Raw genomic sequence first — 26,114 nt, forward strand, 5'->3', positions numbered from 1 at the left:
AGTGATGTGTCACTGAAGCTTCACGAAACAGTTTCCTTACAATCAGAGTCCACTAGATGTCACTCTCTGCTCTATGATCTATTGATTTAAACATACAATTCCGTTAAAATCATTTAAACCTATAAATTGTTTCCCGAAGTGTCATCGACACATTCCTGTGAAACCAGTTCATGGAAACATCAAAGTGAAAAGTTGTGTATCGATACATAAACCGTCGACGTGAGCTGAAATAACCAGTGAGGGAAGTGCAAAGTCAAAGACTCTCGACACAATGTTGCCCCGAAATAAAACTGACAGAGCGTAACTCAGAGTTTGTTTCACTTGATAAAATATACCGCAATAAAAAAAACAACTGAGAGTCTTTTACTGTTGACACAATTTACCCCGAAACAATACTGACAGAGCGTAACTACGGAAACAAAGTATTTCATAAATTGATGCAAAGTTTCCGGGCGACCGGTTTGGTTCATCGGATCAAACCTTAAACCGACTTCGCCTCAACGATTCGCGGCGACCATAACCCTCATCGTTCAGCACTTTATTGCGAAAAAAAACCGGGGCGTCACTTCCGGAACCCGCACGCTTTGACCGTCGCCCTGGTTCTCCGTCTCCAGACAATAACCTTTTCTCTGCGCCGCAGCTCCACGGCTACAATTACACCTCGTGGTCACCGACTTGAGTGGAAAACACTCCGCACTCTCTCTCTCTTTCAAGCGCTCCCTTCTTTTTTTTCTGGTGACAGAGGCATTTTCTTTGACGCAAGACATGGTTGCCCGGTGAAGTCATGCCGCGGCAGCCGCTGGCAGCGTCGCTGGAACGTGTGTTTATAGACGAGGAGTCGGTGCGCGCCAATGTCAGCACTACAGCGCGACTGTAATCAGGCCCACCACAGTACATGTGCCGAGGCAGTGCCTCGCTCACCGCAGGAAGCGACCACCAAACAAAAGGGAGTCAAGCGGAGAGAGGAGGAAGAGAGGGAGGAGAAGAAGTGGACGATGAGTTGAAAAATAGAAGGAAAACAAAAAGACGGAGCGGCGAGTTTTAACGTTAAATACAGCGAAAATACTGCACGATGCTGTATCGATATACGACTGAACTGTATATACTTTTTATTTCAAGCGCTTTCAAATCATATTTGAACTCAATCATGATTTTTATTCTATTTAAATGAAGTGAGTTTGAAATCAAATCATTTTGTAACGTCCTCCAGCGCTAAAGGAAGAATGACGACTGAGGACGAGAGGATACAGCGAGTCCAGCAGCTTTTTAAAAGCTGATGTTTTGGACATGTTTTGGTTCCAAAACAAATGTAAGCAGTTACGACTTCGTCAAAAGTCATGTGGTCTGTAAATTCTGCGACACCAGAGTCAAGTACTCGACAATACTACACATATATACTTGTTACTACAGTATCAATATATATTGTATCATTGTATCGTGATACGTATCGTATCGACAGATTCTTGATAATTCTAGTCATATAAAGACCATAAAAAAACATGTTTAGGTTTTTGTCTTCTTCTCAACTTGATCGTCCAGGTCTTTCCGTGGGTCCCCGAGTTGTTCCCCTGCCAGTGGAGAGTCACGGTCGACTGATCTACCAAGAGCTTTGCCTTTTGGCTTCACTCTCTTCTCGCAACACACAGCTGTACATCGTCTGCGTAACTGTTGACTTTGCCTTGATCGGCTGCATCAATCTCCTTCTCCCCTCACTCGTGAACAAAGTAGTAGTTTGTTTCTACTACTAGAACAAATATCTCCAATAATCATTAGGTTATGATTCTTATTTCACTTTTTTGTCTCTTTGAAAAATAGCCCCGCCGACTTTTCTAATTCAATAAGACATTTGTAAATGTTGCCAAAATTTGATTTATTTGATTTAACCAAAAATGTTATCATTTTGTTTGGTTTTTATTTTGAGGCAGAAAAGATGTTTACTTTCATCGCTTCAAACGACGCGAAAATGCATTTGGATGTTTGTTGGCTGCGACACTAAGAGACTGGAGGGTTGAAGGTTCCAGACGTTGTTATCACAGAATCACTCAGACTTCAAATGTTCTCCAGTCTTTCATTAAGACGGAGCTGCTGCAGGAAACACCAGCGTTCGTCATTAACTCGAGAGGAACAGAGAAGATTTCTTTCAGTCAAACATCATCGTGAGTCCAGGTACGACACACACACGCACATGCATACACTCACTAACACTTACATATACACACAGATGCTGGTACACACTCTCGAATACACATGTACACACACACACACACACATACTTGCTTACACTTACTTATACACACAGATACTTGTACACACTCTCGCTTACACACGCACACACTCACACACACACATACACAAACTCACTTGTACACACACACAAACTCACGCACACTTATTTACACACAGATACTCGTACACACTCTCGCATACACACACACAAACACACACACACACACTTACACAAACACACATGCATACACACTCTCAATTGTACAAACACACATACTCACTAAAACTTACTTATACACACAGATACTGGTACACACTCTCGCATACACACGCAGACACTCTCACACACACACACTCACCTACATACACACACACTCGCTTACACTTACTTGTACACACAGATACTCGTACATAATCTTGCATACACACACACACACCCACACACACACACACACACACCCACACACACACACACACACACACACACACACACACTTGTACACACACATACACACAGGGATGCGCACGCACACGCTGGGACACACACAAAGGGACACACCCACACACAGGAACACACACAGAGGGCCATACTGGGACACACACAAACTTGGACACACATACACATACAGGGACACAGATACACACATAGAGACACATGCAGACGCACACACATTCTGGGATACACACAGAGACAAACACATACACAGGGAGAATTAGGGACACATACACACAAACATGCTGGGACACACACGGGGACAAAAACACATGCACACACACCCAAGGGTCGGTAATACACACACACACAGACACACACACAAACACACACAGGTTGGTTATACACAGTGGCTATTTACGTGAGCTCTGGCAGCCACAGAGCAGCTGTAGCAACGTAAGCGTAAGAAGATACTCGACAATGCTGCTAACTGGCCTCCGACTATAATGACATTAACATGGCCGAGGCCTGCGAGAGCCAGGACACACACTCGCACACACGCACACACACACACACACTCGCACACACAGATCAGTCACAGCTCTCAAGGGAACACGGCGTCTACGACTGAAAAGCTCCTGGACTAAAATACTCGGAGAGAAAGTGAAAACAAACACACACGTCACAGCAGCTTCGATTGAGTCAAGTTGTGTCGACTGTGTGCGATTATTGTCGTCAGTTTCATTCTCAGTGGATTCTCAATAAATGTTTGATTTTATCTCAACAACAGTCACAGTGTTTATGTAACAAAAGTTGTTTGTATTGTGTTTGTGTTTGACTCTCAAGTGTTGCTACAACCTTCAGTTGTTGATCTAGTGAATTAATCGCAGTTAATCGCATCATTTTTAACTGAGTTTTTTAAATGAGAAACTGAATAAATCATTTATGATGAGAAGAAAAAACACACACAAGGTGAAGAGAAAAACTTAGACATGGAACTGTTGAGTCACACGTGCAGCATCCAACAACTTCATACGTGACACACATCCATACACACACACAAACATTACTGTACACACCCACACACACACACACTTCACACATGCACTCACACACAGACACACACACACTACACACATAAATGCACAATACACACACATGCACAAACACACACTTCACACACACACAAACATAACAGTACACACTCACACATAAACACCAATACGCACACACACACAAACATTACTGCACACACACACACACGCACACGCACACACAAACACTTCACACACACTCACAAAACATTACTGTACACACACACACAAACTTCACACACACAGACATGCAATCACACACACAGTACACATAAACACTTCACACACACAGATGTAATCAAACACACATACACTACACACACATAGAGACACACACATATTACTGTACACACTCACAGACAAACACACACACACTCACTCACACACACACTCACAGACACTTACACACACACATAGACACACACACTCACAGACACTTACACACACACATAGACACACACACTCACAGACACTTACACACACACACATAGACACACACACACATGCACACACACACACAACAACAAAGTTACCTAGGAGCAAAATAAATCATCAGAACGTGGAACCAGAAGTCGTTCAGCTGCTGTTGTCAGGTAACGACAAACATATCGACAACACAATGTCGACTGTCGCACTTTAACCGGAAACAATTACTTTGAGACTTTCCGAACGAGTTTTTACTGCGAGACACGGAGCCGTAAATGACACACTTTGTTCTCGTCGACGTGGAAAATACAGAACACGTTGCAGCCAAAACTAACTCATGCTTTTATTACCATGATTTAATTGATATTTATAAATGATTTGCAGTGTATTTATTTTGTATTTAGATTTATAAATGATTTACTTTGTATTTATTTTGTATTTATATTTATAAATGATTTACCTTGTTTTTATATATTCATGAATGAATTACTTTGTATTTATTTTGTATTTATATTTATCAATGATTTACTTTGTATTTATGTGTATTTATTTGGAATTCATATGTATTTATTTTGTAGTTATATGTATTGATTTTGTAGTTATATTTATAAATAATTGACTTTGTATTTATATGTATTTGTTTTTCGATTTATATTCATAAATGATTGACTTTGTATTTATATGCATTTATTTTGTATTTGTATTCATAAATGATTTATTTTGTATTCATATACATATTTATTTTGTATTTATCTGATTACTTAAGTATTAGAAGTGTTATAAAGTGAACAAAGATATAAAGAAATACACGGTTAACAAATATATACAATAGTTGATCATGTTATTATTGTCAGAAGTTTTATTCAATATAGTTATTTTTCAACTTGTGTCATCAGTACTGGTGTGGTACAAGTACACACCATCATCATATATGTCACACATGAAACCTCTCAATATTTAAGACAGAGTTAAGGAGTTTAAACCATTTGAAAAGTAAAAGCGTATTTAATATTTAAATAAGTTTGATGTTAAACTCATTGTACTTATTGTTTTGTGGTTATACAATACAAATATATTTCTGTTGTAGAGTACTCATAATCTGTAAAATAAACGAAAAATGGCCATAACAACCCTAGAGATTCATGCTTGAAATACATTTAAAAATTATTAAATATTTTAATAAAAGATTTTCTCTCTGATGAACATCAATGTTGTTTCCATGATTCATCCAATAAAGAGAATAAAGATGATATTTATCATCAATGTTCAAATATCAAACTAATATTCCTGTTTATTCCTGCTTCAGTCAAACCTCATGAATTCTTGATAAAAAAAATATGATGTTTAATTTATCACTTTGGTCGTAGAATTAAATCCTCGCGGGAGTTTGAGCTTCAGCCAAAAAAATCACATGTTTTGCTCCTGAAGACGCAAAAGTAACGAAACTCTCTCATTGGAGGAAACCCATCGTGACCTACTTGGAGATTCTGCGTTTAAAGTCTCTTATAATATTCATCGTCAACTCTGGCTAAGGAACGTCTCGGCGGCTGCGAGAAGGTCCGGCTCCGAGGGAGGACTTTTAATGGGGTGCAAAGAGCTGATGCGGGTCCAGATTGAAAGGCGAGATGAACCACAGTGATGTTCACGCCGTCCTCCAGAAATGGTTCCCGACGTGAAGTCGTGGCCAAGACTCTGTCTTGTGTTTGGCTGCTGGTGCTGGTGCATTGTGGGTGGTCGACGATGAGCGGAGGAGCTGAAGGATGTTGTGCAGAGTCGCGAGTGTCGAGCCAAGATATTAGAATATTTGTGACACAGACGCAAAGAAAAACTTATTTTTTAACCTGGTTTTTATGGGTTTAAAGGATGTTTAAATGTCTTGCAGTGTAGATGTGTACGGTGGCCTGGAGGGGCCAGAAACACACTTTAAAAGTGTATCATCATTTATTTATTTATCAATTACAGTGATTATTATTGATTTATTGAATCAAAGCTTTTCTTTCTGGCAGCATTTGACCCTGTCTCTATTATTATTATTATTATTGTTGTTGTTGTTGTTGTTGTTGTTGTTGTTGTTGTTGTTGTTGTTGTTGTTGTTGTTGTTGTTGTTATTATTATTATTATTATAGGAGTAGTACTAGTAGTAGTAATAGTAATATTAGTAGTAGTTAAATTGATATTATTATTGTTATTACAATTGCTATTTTGTTGTTATTATAATGAGTAGTATTATTTTTTCTATTATTATTATTTTTAGTAGTAGTAGTAGTAGAAGTAGTAGTAGTAGCAGTAGTAGTCGTAAAATTGATAGTATTATTGTTATTACAATTGCTATTCTGTTATTATTATGAGTATTATTATTAGTAGTAGTAGTAGTAGTAGTAGTAGTAGTAGAATGGATATTATTATTGTTATTACAATTGCTATTTTGTTGTTATTATTATGAGTATTATTAGTAGTTATATAAGTGTTATATTAATTCACAACTGATTTTTGTGTAGATATATATTTATATTATATTATAATATATTATAATATATTATATTTTGTGATTTACTACTTTATACTCTTAATACAAGTTTAAATGATTACAGTTTTTTTTTGTGTGTTTTTTAAATCCAATGAATGAAAATAAATTATATATATATTTTTAATCTATATCATGAAAAAGAAAATCTTTATATTATAACACTGTTGCTTTTAAAAAAGATAAAAATAATAATAATTTTTCACAAAATAATCACTTAATCAAATATTTAAGTTTGTAAATGTGTTTTTATTTGATTATAATTGTCATTACTATTGTTAAATAATATTTGAATGTATTGATGGGATGTGTTAGTTATGGAAGAATGAAACATTAGTTGAAAATTAACTTTCATTTCACTATTAACCTCCTGAGACACGACGACAAAGACCTCCAGACTGCAGAGCTACCTTCTCCAGACCTCCTGCAGGGACTCAAACACTTCCTGGTTTCATAAAAAACCCAGATCACCGTTGAATTGAAATCATTTGATCGACATGTCACTATCAGCATTGATCAATAAGTTATAAGGGTCGGATCAGATTCAACAAACAAGTTTTAAGAAACCAGACAAAGTGTGATCGTGGACTATGTTTCCGAGGACGTCACCTCGACCTCGTGTTTGAACAGTTTCAACAGTTTTGATAAAAGTCGTACCTTGTTGCCGTTGTTGAGGCTCATGCTGCTGAGGGCCGAGAGTTTGGCCTCCAGGCTGTGATGTCCGCTCTGCTGCTGGTGATGCAGCTGCTCTCTCTGGATCTGCTCCCTCATGCTCCGGGCCTCCTGGATGGCCTTCATCACCGCGTCCTGGTCCCCGAAGAGAGCCGTGGAGTTCAGGCTGGAGAGGATGTCTGCGGGGAGGAAGGTCACGGTCAGAGACGTCGCCGTCTTCGGGTCACACGCTGGCGGCAGGAGGCCGCCACGCAGCACGCCGTCTCCACCGTTCTCTTGCTCAGAGACACTGAGTCATGATTCAACATCTGAGTCATGATTCAACATCTGAGTCATGATTCAACTTCTGAGTCATGATTCAACAATCGAGTCATAATTCATCTTCTGAGTCATGATTCAACTTCTGACTCATGATTTAACATATGACTCATGATTCAACGTCTGAGTCATGATTCAATTTCTGAGTCATGATTCAACTTCTGAGTCATGATTCAACATCCAAGTCATGATTCATCTTCTGAGTCATGATTCAACTTCTGAGTCATGATTCAACTTCTGACTCATGATTTAACATATGACTCATGATTCAACGTCTGAGTCATGATTCAACATCTAAGTCATTATTTAACATATGAGTCATGATTCAACATCCGAGTCATGATTCAACATCTGGGTCATGATTTAAAATATGAGTAATGATTCAACTTCTGAGTCATGATTCAACATCTGAGTCATGATCCAACATCTGAGTCATGATTCAATTTCTGAGTCATGATTCAACTTCTGAGTCATGATTCAACATCTTAATCATGATTCAACATCTGAGTCATGATTCAACATCTGAGTCATAGTTCAACTTCTGAGTCATAATTCAACATCTGAGGTCAACATCGTCATGTGATCCACGTCACATGATCGGCAGATAAATATTCATTTTTTGGTTCAACCATAAAAAATAAAAATAAACTTTTATTAAATTATTTAATTAAATTTTACTAAATAATCAACGTTTAAAATGTCAAACCCAACCCTTCAATGTTATGATTTGAGTAAATGATAAACATGTATTTTATCTTCATTTCAAGTACTTTGTTGATATTGATGTTGATAACATCGACATCCTATTTTGATTCATACAGAAACATTCTTGATATTCTCATAAATGTGTTGTTCAAGGATCAAGTGACTCACATGAACTCACTTTATAATCAAAAGTTTGATAAACAAAAAGGTGAAATTCCTCATGTATTTGTGACGCATGTGTTGTCACGACTTGTGTTGTTGCAGTTCCTTCGCCACCACTTCCTGCCGCGGCTTCAGACTTCTAAAGCGCATTTGAAGAAAGAAAAAAAAAAACACACCGAGAAAATAAAGAAATAAAAGGATGCAAAGTTTCCGTCGCCTCCCGCTTTAATGAGCAGACGAGTCGGAAGCGCTGAATGCTTGGGTGGCCGTTAAAAGTGGCGAAAAATAACTCCAGACGAGCTGTGAGATTGTTTTCTGGGGGCTATAATGAGAGGCTTCAGATGGGCCTTAATAACAGATAGCAGAGGTCGGGGCATAAAAGGTCTCGCGCGGGCAGACAATGATGTGAGGAAGCTCTTAAAAAGCAAAGTAACGTGCGCCGGGTTTCACTGTTTCCGCTGTCGGGCTTTCATTGGGGCTAAATACAGGGCTTTGGCCTCCTGTAAAACACAAATACACACACATGCGCGACTCCTGTGTGAGTCGGCGAGGTGTCTGCAGCTGATCTGCTACCTTTGTGTGTGTCTGTGTGTGTCTGTGTGTGGCCGCTCACGCTTGTGAGTTGTTTTTTCCTGTTGAAGGCGACTTGTTTAGATGGTCGTGAACAACTTGACTCTGATTATGGCAGTGAAGTCGTTTGAATTCAAGGTTTACAGAGTCAACGTGCTGTTGTCTTGACACTGTTTTTTTTACCCATATATACATATCTGTCTATCCATCCATCCATCCATCCATCATCCATCCATCCATCATCTATCCATCATCCATCCATCCATCCATCCATCCATCCATCCATCCATCCATCCATCCATCCATCCATCCATCCATCCATCCATCCATCCATCCATCCATCATCCATCCATCCATCCATCCATCCATCCATCCATCCATCCATCCATCCATCCATCCATCCATCATTTATCCATCATCCATCCATCCATCTATCCATCATCCATCCATCCATCTATCCATCATCCATCCATCCATCCACTATCCATAATTTATCCATCCATCCATCCATCCATCCATCCATCCATCCATCCATCCATCCATCCATCCATCCATCCATCCATCCATCCATCCATCCATCCATCCATCCATCTATCCTTAATACCATGATATTAAGGAGTTCACGCTGAACAACACATTTATTACTTATTATAAATAGGAAATAAAGAAGTAAGTAAAATGAAACTAGCTTTGCCTCTATTTACCCTTTATTACATGTAAGTACCATGAGAGAAATACCAAGTAAATCATACTTTCTCTCTTAAATAAAATAAAAAAAGTATTCCAATATAAATAGCATCCATTACACAATTACTTAAAACAATTAGTATCTGTAGTTATGAATATGTAGAGTAATCAGGATGTTGTTAAAACCTAGATTCTCTCATTAGAAAAAGACTGTAACCAACACTTTCACAATAGCAAAGTTCACCCAAAATTCAACCTTCACTCATTTTCTCATGTTGACTAATGTTGATTATTTTCAGAGTAATCTGTTCTTTTTAGAGTTGTAGACAAAAATGTTTGTTCATTTTAATGTAGCGACTGGAGCTCAGTTGTCTTCATCTTCGTCCAAAAAGACATTTAAAAACAAGTACCAAATACCACCATGCTGAGAATAATTGTTCCGGAAAAAAAATAACGGGTGAATTTTGGGTGAACTATGACTTTAAACAAAGTACAAAATTAAGTAACTTTTAAAGCTGACACGTTTATGATTCAAATCATTTAAATGTAGTTTGTGTTTCTAAGGGAACTTGTATCTAAAATGGGGGGAACATGTCTTAGAAGATAAAGGGCTTAGCGGTTGTTGGTTCAATCCCAGATATGATTGTGTCCCATGTTGGTTTGCGCTGCGTCGCAGCCTACTGCCATCAGAGGGAGTTGGATAAAAGCTTCGTAGATACATAAAAGTCAAATGAAACAAGACAAAAACTTTTGTCTTCACAATCGACTCAGACTCAACTATTATTTGTCTAGAGAACGTTATGTTGGCTCAACAATAAATCCGACAATAAACCCGAACACCCACCGAGGGACGTCTTCCTGCCCATGGTGGGGCTCGGGATGCGACCTTTGCCTCCTCCGGACGGGCTGGTCCTGTTCCCGTGGTAGAGGCTGTGGGTCGGGGAGGTCGGCGAGCGGCGGGCCTCGGTGGTCTTGGGTCTGGCTGAGAGGTTCAACGGCTGCGTGGATCCTTCCTCCTGGTGACAGAGGCAAGTTCAGTGGAGTTTGGAATGAATGTCAAGAGAAACGAACAACTTTAATCTATATATTTCAGTGTCACTCTTTTTTCGTTTCTGTTAAGTGAACTCCAGTCTTAACCTCAGGAACCTGAAGGAATCCCCCTTTAAAAAATAAAACAATGGCCGCCTGCTCATCACGGTTCCAGATGTGGAGGTGTAAGGAGTGTGTGTGGGGGCGGGGGGGCAGCCGGGGTGGGATGCCGGTGGGCTGCCGAGTCTCCGGGATTTAGTGGTGGCAGCACTTCTGCAGGCACTACTGTGTGAGTGCGGTGAGCCCTGACGCCGTCTATTGTGACAGCGTTCGCAGCTGTGCCCCACTCTTGCTCACACACATCTGGCTTCCATTACAGACTCGTCGTCGTGAGAAGATGGAGCGAACGCTCTGAGCGGCGAGGAGGTCTGGAGCGCTGCCAAACAGCAGCCGGCCTCCCCGCCACTCGTGTGTGTGTGTGTGTGTGTGTGTGTGTCGGACCTTTAAATAAGCTGCCTTTTAACTGAAGGACCTGAACGCAACGTTTGCGTTTTCCACGTGTTGGACTGACCTTGATGTGGGCGACAGGACTGGACGATCTCTTCTCGCTCTTGAGGGACGATGGCGAGAGGGGACTGGATGAGTTGGGGGCCGGTGGCAGAGGAACCATCTTGGCCCCCGGTGAGATTTGCATGCTCGCCAGCTGAGCGGCATAAAGCTGCTGAGAGGAGGAGAAAACACTCTTTTAGCGACAGAGTCGACTTCCTGGGTGAACTAAAGTGTGTATGTGTGTATGTGTTAAAGTGTGTATATTAGTGTGTGTTAAAGTGTGTATGAGTGTGTGTGTTAAAGTGTGTATGAGCATGTGTGTTAAAGTGTGTTTGTGCATTTGTGTTAAAGTGTGTATGAGTGTGTGTTAAAGTTTGTATGAGCATGTGTATTAAAGTGTGTATATGCGTGTATGTTAAAGTGTGTATGTGTGTGTGTGTTGTACTAATATGTGTCTCTATTGTATCATCAGTGTGTGTGTGTTGTTATGATGTGTGACTCTATTGTATCATCAATGTGTGTGTGTTGTTGTGATGTGTGACTCTATTGTATCATCAGTGTGTGTTTTGTTGTGATGTGTGACTCTATTGTATCATCAGTGTGTGTGTGTTGTTGTGATGTGTGACTCTATTGTATCATCAGTGTGTGTGTGTTGTTGTGATGTGTGACTATTGTATCATCAGTGTGTGTGTGTTGTTGTGATGTGTGACTCTATTGTATCATCAGTGTGTGTGTGTTGTTGTGATGTGTGACTCTATTGTATCATCAGTGTGTGTGTGTTGTTGTGATGTGTGACTCTATTGTATCATCAGTGTGTGTGTTTTGTTGTGATGTGTGACTCTATTGTATCATCAGTGTGTGTTTGTACAAAACTCTTTTTTTATTGAAATATTGACATTAGAAAATGATCTTAAGCTCAAAACTTTGTTTTTCTGGAGATTAAATATTGTTGACCATAACCACACCCACTCTGCTGTGATTGGTAAGTAATTAATTTATATTTGTAGAGCGCTTTTTCCAGTCAAGCATGGAGGTTTGTCACCGCGCGTTATCGATCACGGAAGTCTTCACCTCCAGGGTACTCGTTGTATAAACAAAGCGGGGCGTGTTTACAGCTGGAGGAGGAGTGAAGCCATCATTACATTATAATGGACTCCCGTAACCTCTCGTTCGCCCAGATTTCAGAGCAACTTTATAAAGTAATACGTTGAAAACATGGTCATGATGAGGGACTTACTGCATCTTGGAGAGAAGAACATTTACTACATGACACGAAAGTTGATCATTATTATTATTATATGAAATAAACTGTTTTATTTGATCATATTTGCTCCAATACAGGATCTAATAAAAAGCTACTGGGGTTACAATAGAAACCCGAAGAAAAGTCCTGGACAGTGTAAATCACTGGCCTTCCATGATGGATGAAAGCTCCACTGATTTTCCATCCAAGGTACTTAACAGAAATCAAAGAGCCAAGTGCTAAGCCAACAGTCCAGGGTCTTCTAAATCAAAGCTCGTTGGCCAGAGAAACCGCCGCCCTGAACCACTGTCAGCCGTGTCTACATGCGTGGAAGTGCCAGAGCCGGAGTATCAAAGAGCGTATCCTCAGGAAAACCACCCAGACGTGGTTCAGAGAGGATCCTCCTGCCCTTTTCCCTCTCCGCTTTCCACTCATTTCTCTTAAATCTCACCTCATACTCGCCCACCCCTCCACCCTCCACCTCCAGCCCTTCTTCTATGACTCTTCCCTTTGTCCTCCCACTTTTGATCTCCGTCAGAAATGTCTCAAAGCCGTGAGCGCCGGCGTCTGTTTTTGCTCTCTGCCCCGGGTTTAAGACGTCCTCCAGTGTGATCTGATTTCCCTGAAGCAGAAAACGGCGAAGCCTCCAGAGACGGAGGGAGATTTAAAGTGCAGACGAGCAGACCACCGTCAGGTTCACCTCCCAAAAAAAAAAAAAAAAGTGCCAGGCTCAGCGGTCGGGCTTAGAAAAATGGACGGGCGGCGCTTTCCAGTCCTGAGTGTGCTTTATTAAACACAAACACCAGGAGCCTCAGCATCGAAACAAAAGCCCTGATGTCACACGGGTGTTGTTCTTGGAAGACTCCGGGAGCATTCGGGGCCAAAAACCTTTGCAATATGAAATCCCCGTAAGAATGCAGCTAATATGGTCGGTGGTGGGGGCCCCCGGGTGTCAATCACCACGACCGCAGAGTTTCTTCTGGTGTTGCCTGATATCCTAACAGTTCTGAGGCAGAGCCGGACCTGAGATTGACACATCTGAGGTAGAGTGTGAGGATATCAGCGCCAGGGCCTGCACACACTCACTCACATGCCGACTGCTAAGCAAACACACTCGCGGCGGTTGCGACGCCGTCAGCGATTCTAACGGGAGATTGAAGCACTAAAGGGGAAAAATGGAGAATAAGAGCTTTTACCTATTTTTTTTTCTCTTGTTTTTCTCGGAGACAGTTTGCGATTGATTCGCTGAAGCTAATGTGCAGAGTTTACAAGCGACCGAAGCTCGCTCTGTTCTGTCGACCCCCAGGGGAAGACAATGCTGCAATTTTCTAAATTACTCATTGACAGGGAGGATTTGAGACTGGACGGGCCCTCGGAACATTAGTGCTAATTTGACTAAAACCCAAATGATTCCTCTGTCATTTCTGATCCATGTGAGAATCAGCAGGATTGATTAGAGACACTTGGATCATTGACTAAGATGGTTTGTGTTTTTGTTTGCTCCGAGCTCAAGGCTAGTATAGAACTTTTTTTTAATTTATATATAGATATTTATTACTGACATAAAATCACACAAACATTCATTGTTTTTTTGAAGGAAGCCAGTCATACAACACATATATCTTCCACATGACCTCCAACATCTTGACTCTTATGTACTCTTTACATAAAGAATTGTCGTGATTTTATGCTACATTATTTCTTTTATAATCCATTTGTTTTTTGTTTTGTGTGATTTTATTGTTACTCCTTGTAAAGTGTCCTTGAGAGTCTTGAAACAAAATGATAATTATTATTATAAATGTACATTGACAAAGTGGTATATAGAAGGAAAAATAATAATATATTACTGTATTTTCCGCACTATTTGGCGCACTGGATTATAAAGCGCACGTACAATGAATGGCCTATTTTAGAACTGTTTTCATAAATAGGACGCACCGGATTATAAGGCGCATAGAATAAAAGATACAGTCAAATGTTTGACTGGGGTTGCGTTATGCATCCACTAGATAAAGTTGTGCTAAAGGGAATGTCAACAGATGTTTTTTTTCGCAAAAAAATGTTTTGAGTGTAAAAGAACCAAGACACACTCGCTCGAACCGGTGGCAGTATTCTTAGTCCATAGCCGTTCGCCATGATGTGACGTGGGTTGTAAATCCCACCCCGTGATGACGCAATGACGTAATTCCGCCCACCGTCGGCGCAGTTATGAAAGTGTAAAACAAGTCACCCACCAGGTAACGTTCATATATAAGGCGCTCCGGATTATAAGGCGCACTGTTGTTTTCTGAGAAAATGTAAGGCTTTAAAGTGCCTCATAGTGCGGGAAATAAAGAAAGTATTATTGAACACAAATGGTTATTGACTTCATCAACATCTTGAGAATTTGACAGAAATGAATTCCCATTTCATGAACCTGCTTCAATGATTGTATACTTTTATTTTAGAACTTTTCTACTTTGAGGCAACACATTGAAAGCATAGACAGATTGAATCATCTTCCACAGTAAAAGACTTGGAGCTATCAATGATGTAAAACCTTTGTCAATGTCCATTCTTTTGTTTCCTTTCGTCACTTCCTGGTTTAATTGTGAAAGTCCTGATCCCTGTGTGTTTTGTCTCGTCAACTTCCTGACCTGATTTGTGTCACCTGTGTCTTCGTGTCACCTGATTCTAGTTTTCACTTGATTGTTGAGTGTTCTTAAAAAACCCTCCTTTGTCGGTCAGTCTCTGTCGTGACGTCATATTTCCCCTGATACATGTATCGCTTGTTTAAAGTCTCTTGTTAGTTTAATTGATGTTTTTGTTCTTCTCTTTTTGATAGCCCTTTGAAAATAAAACAACCCTCATATTTTTTAATTGGATTGAATTTGATTCATACATTATTGTGTCGTATGACTTTAAAAAGGAGTTTAAAAGATGGCTGTCGATGGACACAGTCTAGTTGATAAAGTAGCCTGAACAAAATGTAGATTGGAGGGAAATAAAAGAGAACGACTGAAGTTACAATTCAAGAATACAAGTTGGCGCTAATGTTAGCAAAGGCTAGCCAAACCACAGGTTGGTTCTCTCATCCGTCTACATATGTGAATGTATTTTTATATATTTGTATGGAAGGAATTAGATTGAGGTCGATACTACAAACTACAGTCTTTAAACGTATCTTCTCCACGTTTTAATTTACATCCCCTGTTTTCTTCCTCCATTTATTTCTAGCATTTCAAATACATCATTGCATTACCTGCAAAATTTTGACTAGCTATTATTCTGCCGATGAAAGAGTCCCTGAAAAGAAGACGTTCAAGAACATTCAGCAGCAGGTCAAGGAAGCGACGGAGGGACTTGTCTCTCCATTAAAAGAAGAATGACTGCCAAGCAAGTGTTTCTCCTTCACGCTCGCTGCACACAAAGACGTCTTTCTTTCGACAGGAATCCACTGTTTGTGAAGATTCGACGACACAATGGGTCACATTTTTTCATGTTGTTCTTTGTGATGGTTCAGCAGAGTAATGTTTGTTTGGTATTTCAATGGTTTGGAGCAAAATCTTATATTGAATCTTAATTTGATTTAAGAGCAAGGACAAGGTCGGACCGTGCAAACTGAGCGACAAAATCTGACTCAATTATTTTAATACAGACACGCAGAGTCGATTATAGGATGGATTTAGTACAGGGGTCAAACTTGAATGTGAGTTCTTCTATTAGAGCGGGTCAGAATTCTGGCTGCAAAAGTTTCGTATGAACCACAAGCTCCTTCTTGTTTAGACACCGAAATAAATTGTTACAATTTGACATATTTGAAATGTCATGGGGGTTTCCTGCTTCCTGTTCCGCCCCCTTATAATCATCGAAATTTGCCATAATTCTTGAAATCTCCTTTCAAAATAGTGTAACAGTCAGGGGCCGAAAAAATGTATATTCAATATTCTCAATATACCTTAACTATCCTTTCCTTCTATAGGAAATCTCAGTATAATTGTTCTCAACCGCGATTTCTGTTTCTTATCTTAAACACTGTACATTAGTCTCACCTATAGAGAATTATGAGTCACTTTAGCGAGTAGCGTCAAGATATCTCATGATGGCTTTTGTTGGTACAACAATGTGCAAACATGTGCTGGAGACCCCCCACGCGCCCACCCCAACCCGACCCGACCAAAACCCTCCGATAATTACTCTTTATTCCCTCACAAACGTTTCCTCGCCTTCTGTCTCCATCGCGGCGATAAAACACTTCCTCTTTCATTCAGGTTTTTCTCTCCACATCCTGCGACGTGTTTTTAATGGATTCATTCAACCTCTCTACCTCTCGTCGTAGCATCCTTTGATCATTTCAAAGGCAGGAGAGGAAGACGAGCGGCGCTGGAGGCTGCGACGCTCGCGGGCGCAGCACGGAAGCTTCGCTAAGTCAATAGCGACTAATGAGTGTCTCGATAAGAAAGCGCCACAATACGAATTGAATAACGAAGATTGGGATTCTTAAAACCGCGGAACGGGAAATGACTGAAGTCGACAATATCATCCAATGAAAGAAGTTTTTGTTTCCTTGCCTAATAGGTACACAGCAGGACGCGTTTGAATATTAGCATGTTAGCATCAAAGAAGCTTCTTAATTTATCGACATGGTAACAATTGTGGGCGAGTGCTGTTGTTGTGAAACAGGTGTTTCGAACACAATTAAAATATTTGGTGCAGGTGTTGTCAGGTATCAGGACCTTTGTCAGGGATGGTTGACAGAGCAGATATCGCTATATCTGACACACATTTATCCTTTATTTTCAACTATTCTCTTGTATTCGGAGAAGATTCAGGAATTGCCTGTAAAACTATTAGTTTATCCCTGTGTTTCATTGTGTCAGCAGTGTGTCCCGCTGCTCTTTATGTCCTACAGACTCACAAACAGCTCGACAAAATACCTTAAAATGTATAATTGTAACATTTCAACATGTCAAATTTTTAACAATTTATTTAGTTTCACACAAAACCCTCCAGCAAGAATTCTGACCTGCTCTCGTAGAAGAACTCACATTTCCCCGATCCTTAAAACTCTTCACTGTCTTCCAGTTTCTTTCAGGATCAATTTTAAAATTTTGGTTCTTACTTTCAGAGCTATTTATGGTCAGACTTTCCATCAGTGATCTGATCCAGCCTTACACCCCAGCTCGGGCTCTGAGGTCTGTGGATCAGAATCTACTGATGGTTCCTGAACACGCTTCCGGACCAGAGGAGAGAAATCCTTCCAGGCTGTTGCTCCTAAGCTTTGGAACGATCTTCCTCTGTGTTTGATGATCTACTGACTCCTTCAGAGACATTCTTATTTGTGATTTTTCTTAACGTTCTTGTTGCTGCTGTGTTTGTCTCTACGTTTTCTTGACCTTTTACAGTTTTTATTTTAACTTTGTATTGTTTTTGATTGTTCAAGCGCTTTGTGACCCTGGTCTGAGAAACAAATAATGTCTTACTTACTATTATTTCATCTCCCTTCAGCAAGAATTAAGCTCCATCATTTAGTGTCTTTGGGTTATATCTTTTTTAAATGATATGTTTATACTTGGATATTTTAGCTAGTAATTCAAATAAGATTATCTCTTATACAATCATTTTCTTTCATTTATAGATTGTCTTAACTTGTCTATTTTGGACGACTTAAACATACAACCATGAACTATATATATATCTTAATATTAAAAATAATCACTGCGGCAAAATCAGTGAAATAAACAAATCCAAATCCAAACAAATGACGTAATTGTTCAATATCCATCCTTGTGTTGGTATCTTTGCGCTCCACACTTATCGTCTGTTAAAACCAAACATCTGGCCGAGCCGCGACACAAATGTATCATTTCTCGCTGAACCATCTGTTCATTCCTACGTGTTCATTACTATTACTACTGCTAATTGTGAACTTTGGTGTGTCCAGGTGTGTTACCTGAAGTTGTAACGGGCTGAGACCAGACGCCGCCGCAGCCGCCATTGTGGATGGAATGAACTGCATGGGGTAATTCTCACCTGTGGAACAAAACAACACAGTTAAGAGTGTAGGGGAGTGGGGGGGGCACTTTTTGTGTACAAGAATGGACGTGTTTCTCGTGCTTGAGAATTTCCTGTTTTTATTCATATCCAAGAGCCGCTGGAGAGTTCCAATCCAAGGTTGTAACATTTATTGTTGTGCATGATGATGCACTCAAAAAAATTCATGGCGTTCACTTCATGACCCCCACTGTTGCTCTAAAACACTTTCCATGTCTTTGTTGTGTGTCGAAGGACAGCTTTCAATAACGGCTTCTCTTGGTCTCCACCGGGCCTTGTGGGAGACTCCCCTAGTGGGGAAAACCTCCAATTATTCTGCATTAGGTGCATCAGTCGCTCGCGCACCTGGAGAAAATGTGAAAAGGAAGGAATGCTTGCAGGATGAAGAAAGCAGGTGGTGCTGAGAGCTGCATGTTTCTATTCAAAATGCCAGAGCAAACATTCTCACGGGGACAACTGTGCCAACAACAATGCTTCACTTTTATAACGGGAAATATGTTTGTATTAAAGATGCTGCTGTGCATGACCTTTACATTTTTGTATCGGATTTTTGAGAGCGATTCGTGAATTCTTCTTCAATTCTGTGTTTTCCAAACATTGTTTTCTTTGTATCTAAAGAACCACGAGTGAAAAGCTTTGTTTGTTCGTGAAACACTGAACCTTCTTCACCGCCTGGTTCCATTTCAGGTCCATTATTGTGAACCAAGTGCGATAGAAGCAGAAGAACCTAAAGTGAGTTCATGGTTACAACTCGGAGAAGTTTCTTTTGATGCATGGAAAATGGATGTAGGATCTGTGACTTCGTCCTTTTATTACTCAAACAAGTGCTGTGTCTCAAATCGCATACTAGCGTACTCAAAGTTAGTATTTTTAGTGCGTAAGTGCGTCTCAATTCTTAGTATGCTAAATTTAGTGCGCCATGCACACTAAAGTGGCGTACTAACACGCCCACAAAACTGAGTATGGTTCGATGGACACTAACCAACCTAAACGGCCGCCATCTTAATGACGTTTTTAACAGAAGTTACGTCATATATATATGAATATATATGCATATACTTACAGGTGCATTTTCAGCAGCAGTAGGAGGATGACACGTCTTCGGTGCTGATACCAGCTTAAATATCTGGCGACTATATCAATTCTCATATTTTTTCTTTATTTCTTTTTCCAAACTTGCAAAACGTGCTGCCAGCAGCTGTCGGCGATAGCGTTCAAACAGCTGGTTGAAACATCGTTAAATAGTAGTAGAAGAAGAAGCTGTCGTGTCATTTCCTGTTAGCAGTGTTTGATTTGAGACATACTATCTGTGGAGAATTTGCGTACTAGTTAGTATGTACAATATCCTGATGCATACTAACTTCTAGTATACTAAGAGAAGTATACGATTTGAAACACAGAAAAGGTGTTGAAGTCAATCTGTGATCGCGGCCATCTTGGAAAGTTTAGATAATACTCCTGAATTATGATTGGACGACGAATCTGCGCCCAATTCATCCATCAATCCATCCATCCATCCATCCGTGGAGGTATGGAGGTATTAGACATTTTTAAGTGTCTTTCTGGACGAAGATGAAGGTGAAGATGAAGACAACTGAGCTCCAGTTTCTACATTAAAATGAACAAACATTTTTGTCTGTAACTCTAAAAAGAACAGATTACTCTAAGAAAATAATCAACATTAGTCTGCATGAGAGTGAGTAGAACATCAGTATACATTTGGGGTGAAGAGACACTTTAAACATACATAAACACTGGCTGGTTTGACAGAACATATATCTGAGATATCCAAAGAGAACCAGAACCGTGTCAGTGGCTTTGCAAGATGAACGTTTCTAATCACGCGAGTCGCAGGTTTTCATAAAGATCGGCTTCGTTGGGAGTTTCACGGCTTTCACATCTACAGTATCTGACGGCGGCAAATCTTTTGTTCGTGATCTGAACAAATCACCTTGTAAATCTCCGCATTCACTTCCACAACATTCCTCGCCTGACACACCTCGTTAAGACAGACCCCAGTGTGTGTGTGAGTGTGTGTGAGTGTGTTACCTGGTTTGTAAGACATGCTCGGTGGGAAGAGGAAACCTGGTTGTGCGGCGGCAGCAGCGAGAGATCTCTGGTCGTGAGGAAACACGGGGATCATCAGCGGCGGCATGTGACCCTGGACCTGACGGGAACAAAGAAAAATGTCAGCGTTAAAAAAGCTTCAAACAATTAATGTCAGGGACGAGGAAGTGTGGGAAGAAGGATGAAGTCGGTGAAAGTCAAAGGAGGAGGTCAAGATCAAGAAAAGAAAGACTGAATGAAAGAAGAAACAGTGATGATATTATGGTTGGAATCTCTAGATGATCCTGTTTTGGTCCTATCGGGCCATGACACCTCTGAGTCTGGGTCCATAGTTCTCGGTCCAGTGAAGCTGCACTGGTCACGGATGATCCTGCCCCAGGTGGAGGACAGTCTTGTCGTCTTGTTCACGAGTGAGGGAAGAATGGAGAGCGACGGGGTTCCAGCCCAGTGTCAGTATATCTTGAGTCTGAACTGTTTCAGTGGAAGCAGAGCTGAGCCAAAAGGCAAAGTTTTCAACATACTGACGTTCCTGTCCCGTGTTCTCGAGCAGTCGGTCGAGACGAAAAGAAAAACATTTAATTTCTACCACTTTTCGTTAGAAACAGGGATTCTCCACAGAAAGCATTGACGTCTGAGAGAGACTCTGTGTAGAGTCGCTTCCCTTCCTGGTTCTGAGGAGGGGATGGTGTTCAGAACATATGACATCCTGGTAGATATTTATGGACAATGTTTTGTTCATAACCTTTTTTACTATGTTAATTTGTCTATAACCAGTAAACGCACATGATGCACACACACACACACATGCATGCACTCACAAACCTACACACACAATGCTTCCTGAAGGAGAGTGAGGGGCACGAGTGTGTGTCGCAGCAGTGTCGCAGGTTCGCTGGTCATAGGTTCTGAAGACAAACTGCTCATTCATTGTATTCCCTGAAGACTGGAACTGGCTGGAGCTGCTCGACTAACACACAAAGATCTCCATTAACCAGGAGAGGGGGAGGAGAGATGGATCAGAGGTGAGGAGGGGGACTCCTAAGAATAACACACCCTTCCTCCAACTGCACACACACACACACACAGGTACAGAAGACACACACACACTTTGAATTAATGCAGCTCTTGTCTGGGGCAGAAGAGGTCAGTGTGAGTCTGTGTGTGTGTCAGTGTTTTTAGAAAGAAACGTCACATGAAGGATCTCAATGTTGAGTTCATGCCTTCATTAATCATCAATAATATTATGATGTCTGGTCGAGAAGATATTGATCGTGTTTCAATCCATTGATATTTCAGCAAATTGAAGACGCCACAGTTTTTATATGTTTATCAACAGGTTTTTATGTTTTTCAACAGTCAATGTTTGCATTTACACCTTGTAACTTTTCATCTCCTTCATGAGTAAATCAAAATTTTAAAAGCTAAAATAACTAGAAATCATATTATTTCAATTCAATTGTCAATTATTTAAAAAGAAAAGTGAAAAGACTTTAAAGTATATTCTTAAAAGTTGAAAACCTTTATAAATTGCTTAAATATGAGTATATATCCAAAAAATGTATAATTCAACAAATGGAAATATATACTTTAATTATACATTTAAAAAGTACATTTTTACCAATGAAAAAATGTTTATTTTATATTTCTTGGTCAAGATAATGAGCTTCAGAAGTGATTGGACAAGAAAAATCTAATGAAAGTTTTGATTAGTTACCAATCAGAAGTATTTTATTATTTATTACATTAGGTGTGAAGCTAATAAACTGAAATAATATTATTGTAGTAACAGAAAAGAGCATAATTAAACTTGAATTTTCCTTAAAATTAGCACATTTTATTTTTTATATTTCAAATATATTTACTGTATATTTATACCATTGGATTTTTATACATAAAAGTTACTAAATAAATGGCGAAACATGAACATTTAAATTTAATTTTGATAAATAATAAAATGGGCAAAATAAAAAAGATGTTTGTTGAACTCACATGTGACTCCATCGTTGTTTTAGTTACAATAAAGGTTCTTTGCGTTTGCACAAAGAAAATAAAAGTCGTAAACGTAAAGTTTGTACAAAATTACTTTTGACCTCAAACCTGCTTCACTGGTTTCTTTGTGTACATTGTTAGTTTTCCTCCATTGAACATAATGAAACAAAGAACGAGTCGACATACATCGACTCACACGCGGTCGTTCTCCACAGTCGACAACAACAGCTTCCATTATCTCTGGAGCTTCATAATTAGAAGGAGTTTGTGAACATAAAGAGCATTTGTTCGCACCATTTACTCTCGTGCAGGTGTGAGGAAGTTAATGTATGTGACGCTGGAACATGACTCTGGAGAGTTGAACCGTCGCTCTGTTACTTACACTGTTTTACTTCATTGGAAGGTACGTGTGTTTTACTGGGACTGGAACAAACGTAACTTTTATTTTACTATTTTATTACTGTAAAAATCTTTCCAGAACATCTTCATTTATTTAATTTTTCTTTTTTTTTCATTATTCATTACCCTTTATTGTGTAATTTTTAATTTTTTCTTCCTTTTTTTCTTTTTATTCATTTGATTTTTTAATGTTTTTTAAAGAAAAAGGAAAGAGTTATCTTGTGGAACATTCCATAATAAACGTGTCTTTTTCTTTTTTCTTTTAATATTCAGCCACTACTATCAACACTTTAGCTTCACTTAAGCAAGAAATACATTTTCAACAATTTGTAAAAAACGTTGTGTATTTCACTGTTTTGATTAAATCACAACGGTCCCATGAAATCTACCTAACGGCCGCAAGTGTCCCCTGGACCAGACTTTAGACGTGACTGAAGTCGACGAACCAAATATTAATGAATCAAAAGTTTTACATCAGTTTAAGATCGTGAAGCTAATAAATAATAATCATATTTATTGAATTCAACGACAAACTAATGAAACTATAAACTGATAAATGTACTTTGACCTCAAATTTTACAAATATTCAAGCCAGGCTGAGAATATACAACGTTCCTCAACAGTTAAGGACATCTTATCTTATCTTATCTTAGACTCAACTCTCGCTGAAACAATTAAAAAAAAATCTATGAGATCGTGATGATCACTGATGCATGAACTCACTAATGACCTGCAGACGAGTGCAGGAGGTTCCGCGACGGTGCAGGAATGAACGTAAAAGACAACAACAATAAGAAAAGAACCAACAACTGAAGGAGGGAAGATCTATAAATGAAAAGAGAGAAGCAGCAGCAGGAGGAGGAGGAGGAGGAGGAGGAGTGTGGCTTGGCAGTCATTAATTAGCCTGTTAGCTCGGCCCGGCCCGTGTGGTTAGAGCCTGAAGGAAATGGTCCACATGTGAGAGCCATTACTGGGACTTAACAAAGACACATGCTTGTCAGCCGGGCCGGGCCGGGTCGGGTCGAGGCTCAGCGCCGACGAAACATCGGCGGCTTCTTGTCGCTACAAGTCACCGCCCGACGTCACGGTGTGACTCGGTTCACGAGCAGAACTGGGGGAGACTTCCACGGGTCTGTTTGTCCTGGTCTGTCCTGGTCTGTCCGAGCCAGACCTTCGGAAGTTTTTTATTTAACCCCGTACGCCCCCCCACTGACCCCCCCACTGCCACTTAAGACCACATGACAGGAAACCTGAGCCACTAAGAACTGGACTACACACACACGTATTGTCACAAAAACATACACACTCACATATATTACAAAATAAAAATGTATATATATATATATATATATATATATATATATATATATATATATATATATATATACAAACCACTCGTTGAAGTACCTGGCGGAGCACGACAATACCAAACCAAAACAATAAATAAATAAATGCAAAGGTCATGTGATTTAGTTTTAAATATTGTACTTTAACTTTAGATGTATTATTGTTTTATTGTTGTCATGTTATGTTATATTATAATTATTGTTACTGTGTGTTTAATTCAATGTTGATTCAAGTGTGAAAACTCAAATTTTTCCACTGTGAGAGGAACAAGTGAAAAATCTTATCTTAACTTATCTTATGGACAAGTCACGAGAAGAACACGGATCTACCACGAGGGTATTGGGGAAATCGCACACTTCACTAATTGCACTGCTTTACAGTACACTAAGTAAGGCAGTGCTTAAATTCGGACAGAGTAGTACTGTCTCAAATCAAACTCTGCTGCTACACACTAACAGGAAATGACTCGACAACTTCTTCTTCTACTACTTTTTAACACCGGTTGAAACCAGTCGTTGAAACACTATCATCAACACTTTTTTCCAATTGAAACAAGTTATTAATTTGTGTTTCGTTGGGTAATTACTGTTTGTGTGTTGTTTTGTGGTAAAATTAGTGTTTTCTCAAAACATTTACGCCGTTTAGTGACGTAGCACTAGACGTAGCATCATCTACGTCAATAAAATGGCGGCCGTTGAGGGCCGTTCTGGATGTTTAAGTGCACATAGTGCGCTACATTTTCTGTTGGTGTATTTTACCTCAGTGACAGTCGTTGTAGTGAGGATGGATGAGAAAGTTTGTACATCCTCACTCGGCCCTAAATCAATCGTGTTCCAAGACATGAATAAAAAAAATGACCTGTGATGGCGCCCCCTACAGCATGACTTGAGACACGAGTTTAAAATACGCCTCTTAACTTTTTTATTTTGGTGCTAATTTGATGTCATTATACACACCATAATACTATGTTGAGTACATTACCTATGTAGTGATCTGTAGTACTCCATATGTACTTAGTATTGCAGTTTTTTTAGGTTCACCAAACTTTTTGATGTTTTTCCTTATCACTTTTAATCGGTTCACGGTCACACATCATTACCAGAATTAATACTTTTAGAATGAGTACTTTCAGATATGTTGACCAAATGTAAAGTGCAGTACAAGTAAAATACATTATTTTTAGTAACATATCAGGCGATCTGTCAATCTTTGAGAAAAAGAATGTGCCTCATAGTCAAAATAATATGGTAATGAAAGGTTGAAAACATGAAAGTAGCAGCGTCTGTGCTTGAAGAAAATACTTCTACCATCATTACATCAGGAAATACTTCAATCTTCAATCCAACATAAAAACACGGCGATCTTTTTCTCTTCACAGCTACACAACAGGTTCGTGCTTCACAGCAGGTTCTCGTCTCTTAAAGGTCTAATGAAGTCTGATCCAGCTCCATTAAGATCTAAAGGAGGACCTGCTCATGACCCAGGAAACCATCGTTAACACCCCAGGAACACAGAGGGGGGGGGGGCGCATAAGACTTTCACAACTGTGTTTAACTGACGGAGAAATGAAACAATGGAATGAATCTGCTGAACGGAAGTCAGAGGTGGTTCAGAGCTAGTTGCTGTGAAAGGATCAGG

General features: G+C 39.7%; 1 protein-coding gene across 1 annotated transcript in view; it reads right to left on the reverse strand.

Annotated features, from left to right (window-relative positions):
• LOC148073550 (transcription factor SOX-6-like) overlaps window positions 1-26,114 on the reverse strand; it is a 103,931-nt gene that overhangs the window by 12,107 nt on the left and 65,710 nt on the right. Inside the window, exons 8-12 of the mRNA XM_087797911.1 lie at window positions 20,724-20,841; window positions 18,574-18,653; window positions 11,418-11,567; window positions 10,662-10,833; window positions 7,361-7,554 (exon numbers count right to left, since the gene is read on the reverse strand). Coding sequence (XP_087654037.1) covers window positions 7,361-7,554; window positions 10,662-10,833; window positions 11,418-11,567; window positions 18,574-18,653; window positions 20,724-20,841 — 714 coding nt within the window. The remainder of the gene's footprint in view (window positions 1-7,360; window positions 7,555-10,661; window positions 10,834-11,417; window positions 11,568-18,573; window positions 18,654-20,723; window positions 20,842-26,114) is intronic.

Source organism: Callionymus lyra, chromosome 8 (assembly GCF_982586985.1).
Source record: "Callionymus lyra chromosome 8, fCalLyr1.hap1.1, whole genome shotgun sequence".
Taxonomy (NCBI): domain Eukaryota; kingdom Metazoa; phylum Chordata; class Actinopteri; order Syngnathiformes; family Callionymidae; genus Callionymus; species Callionymus lyra.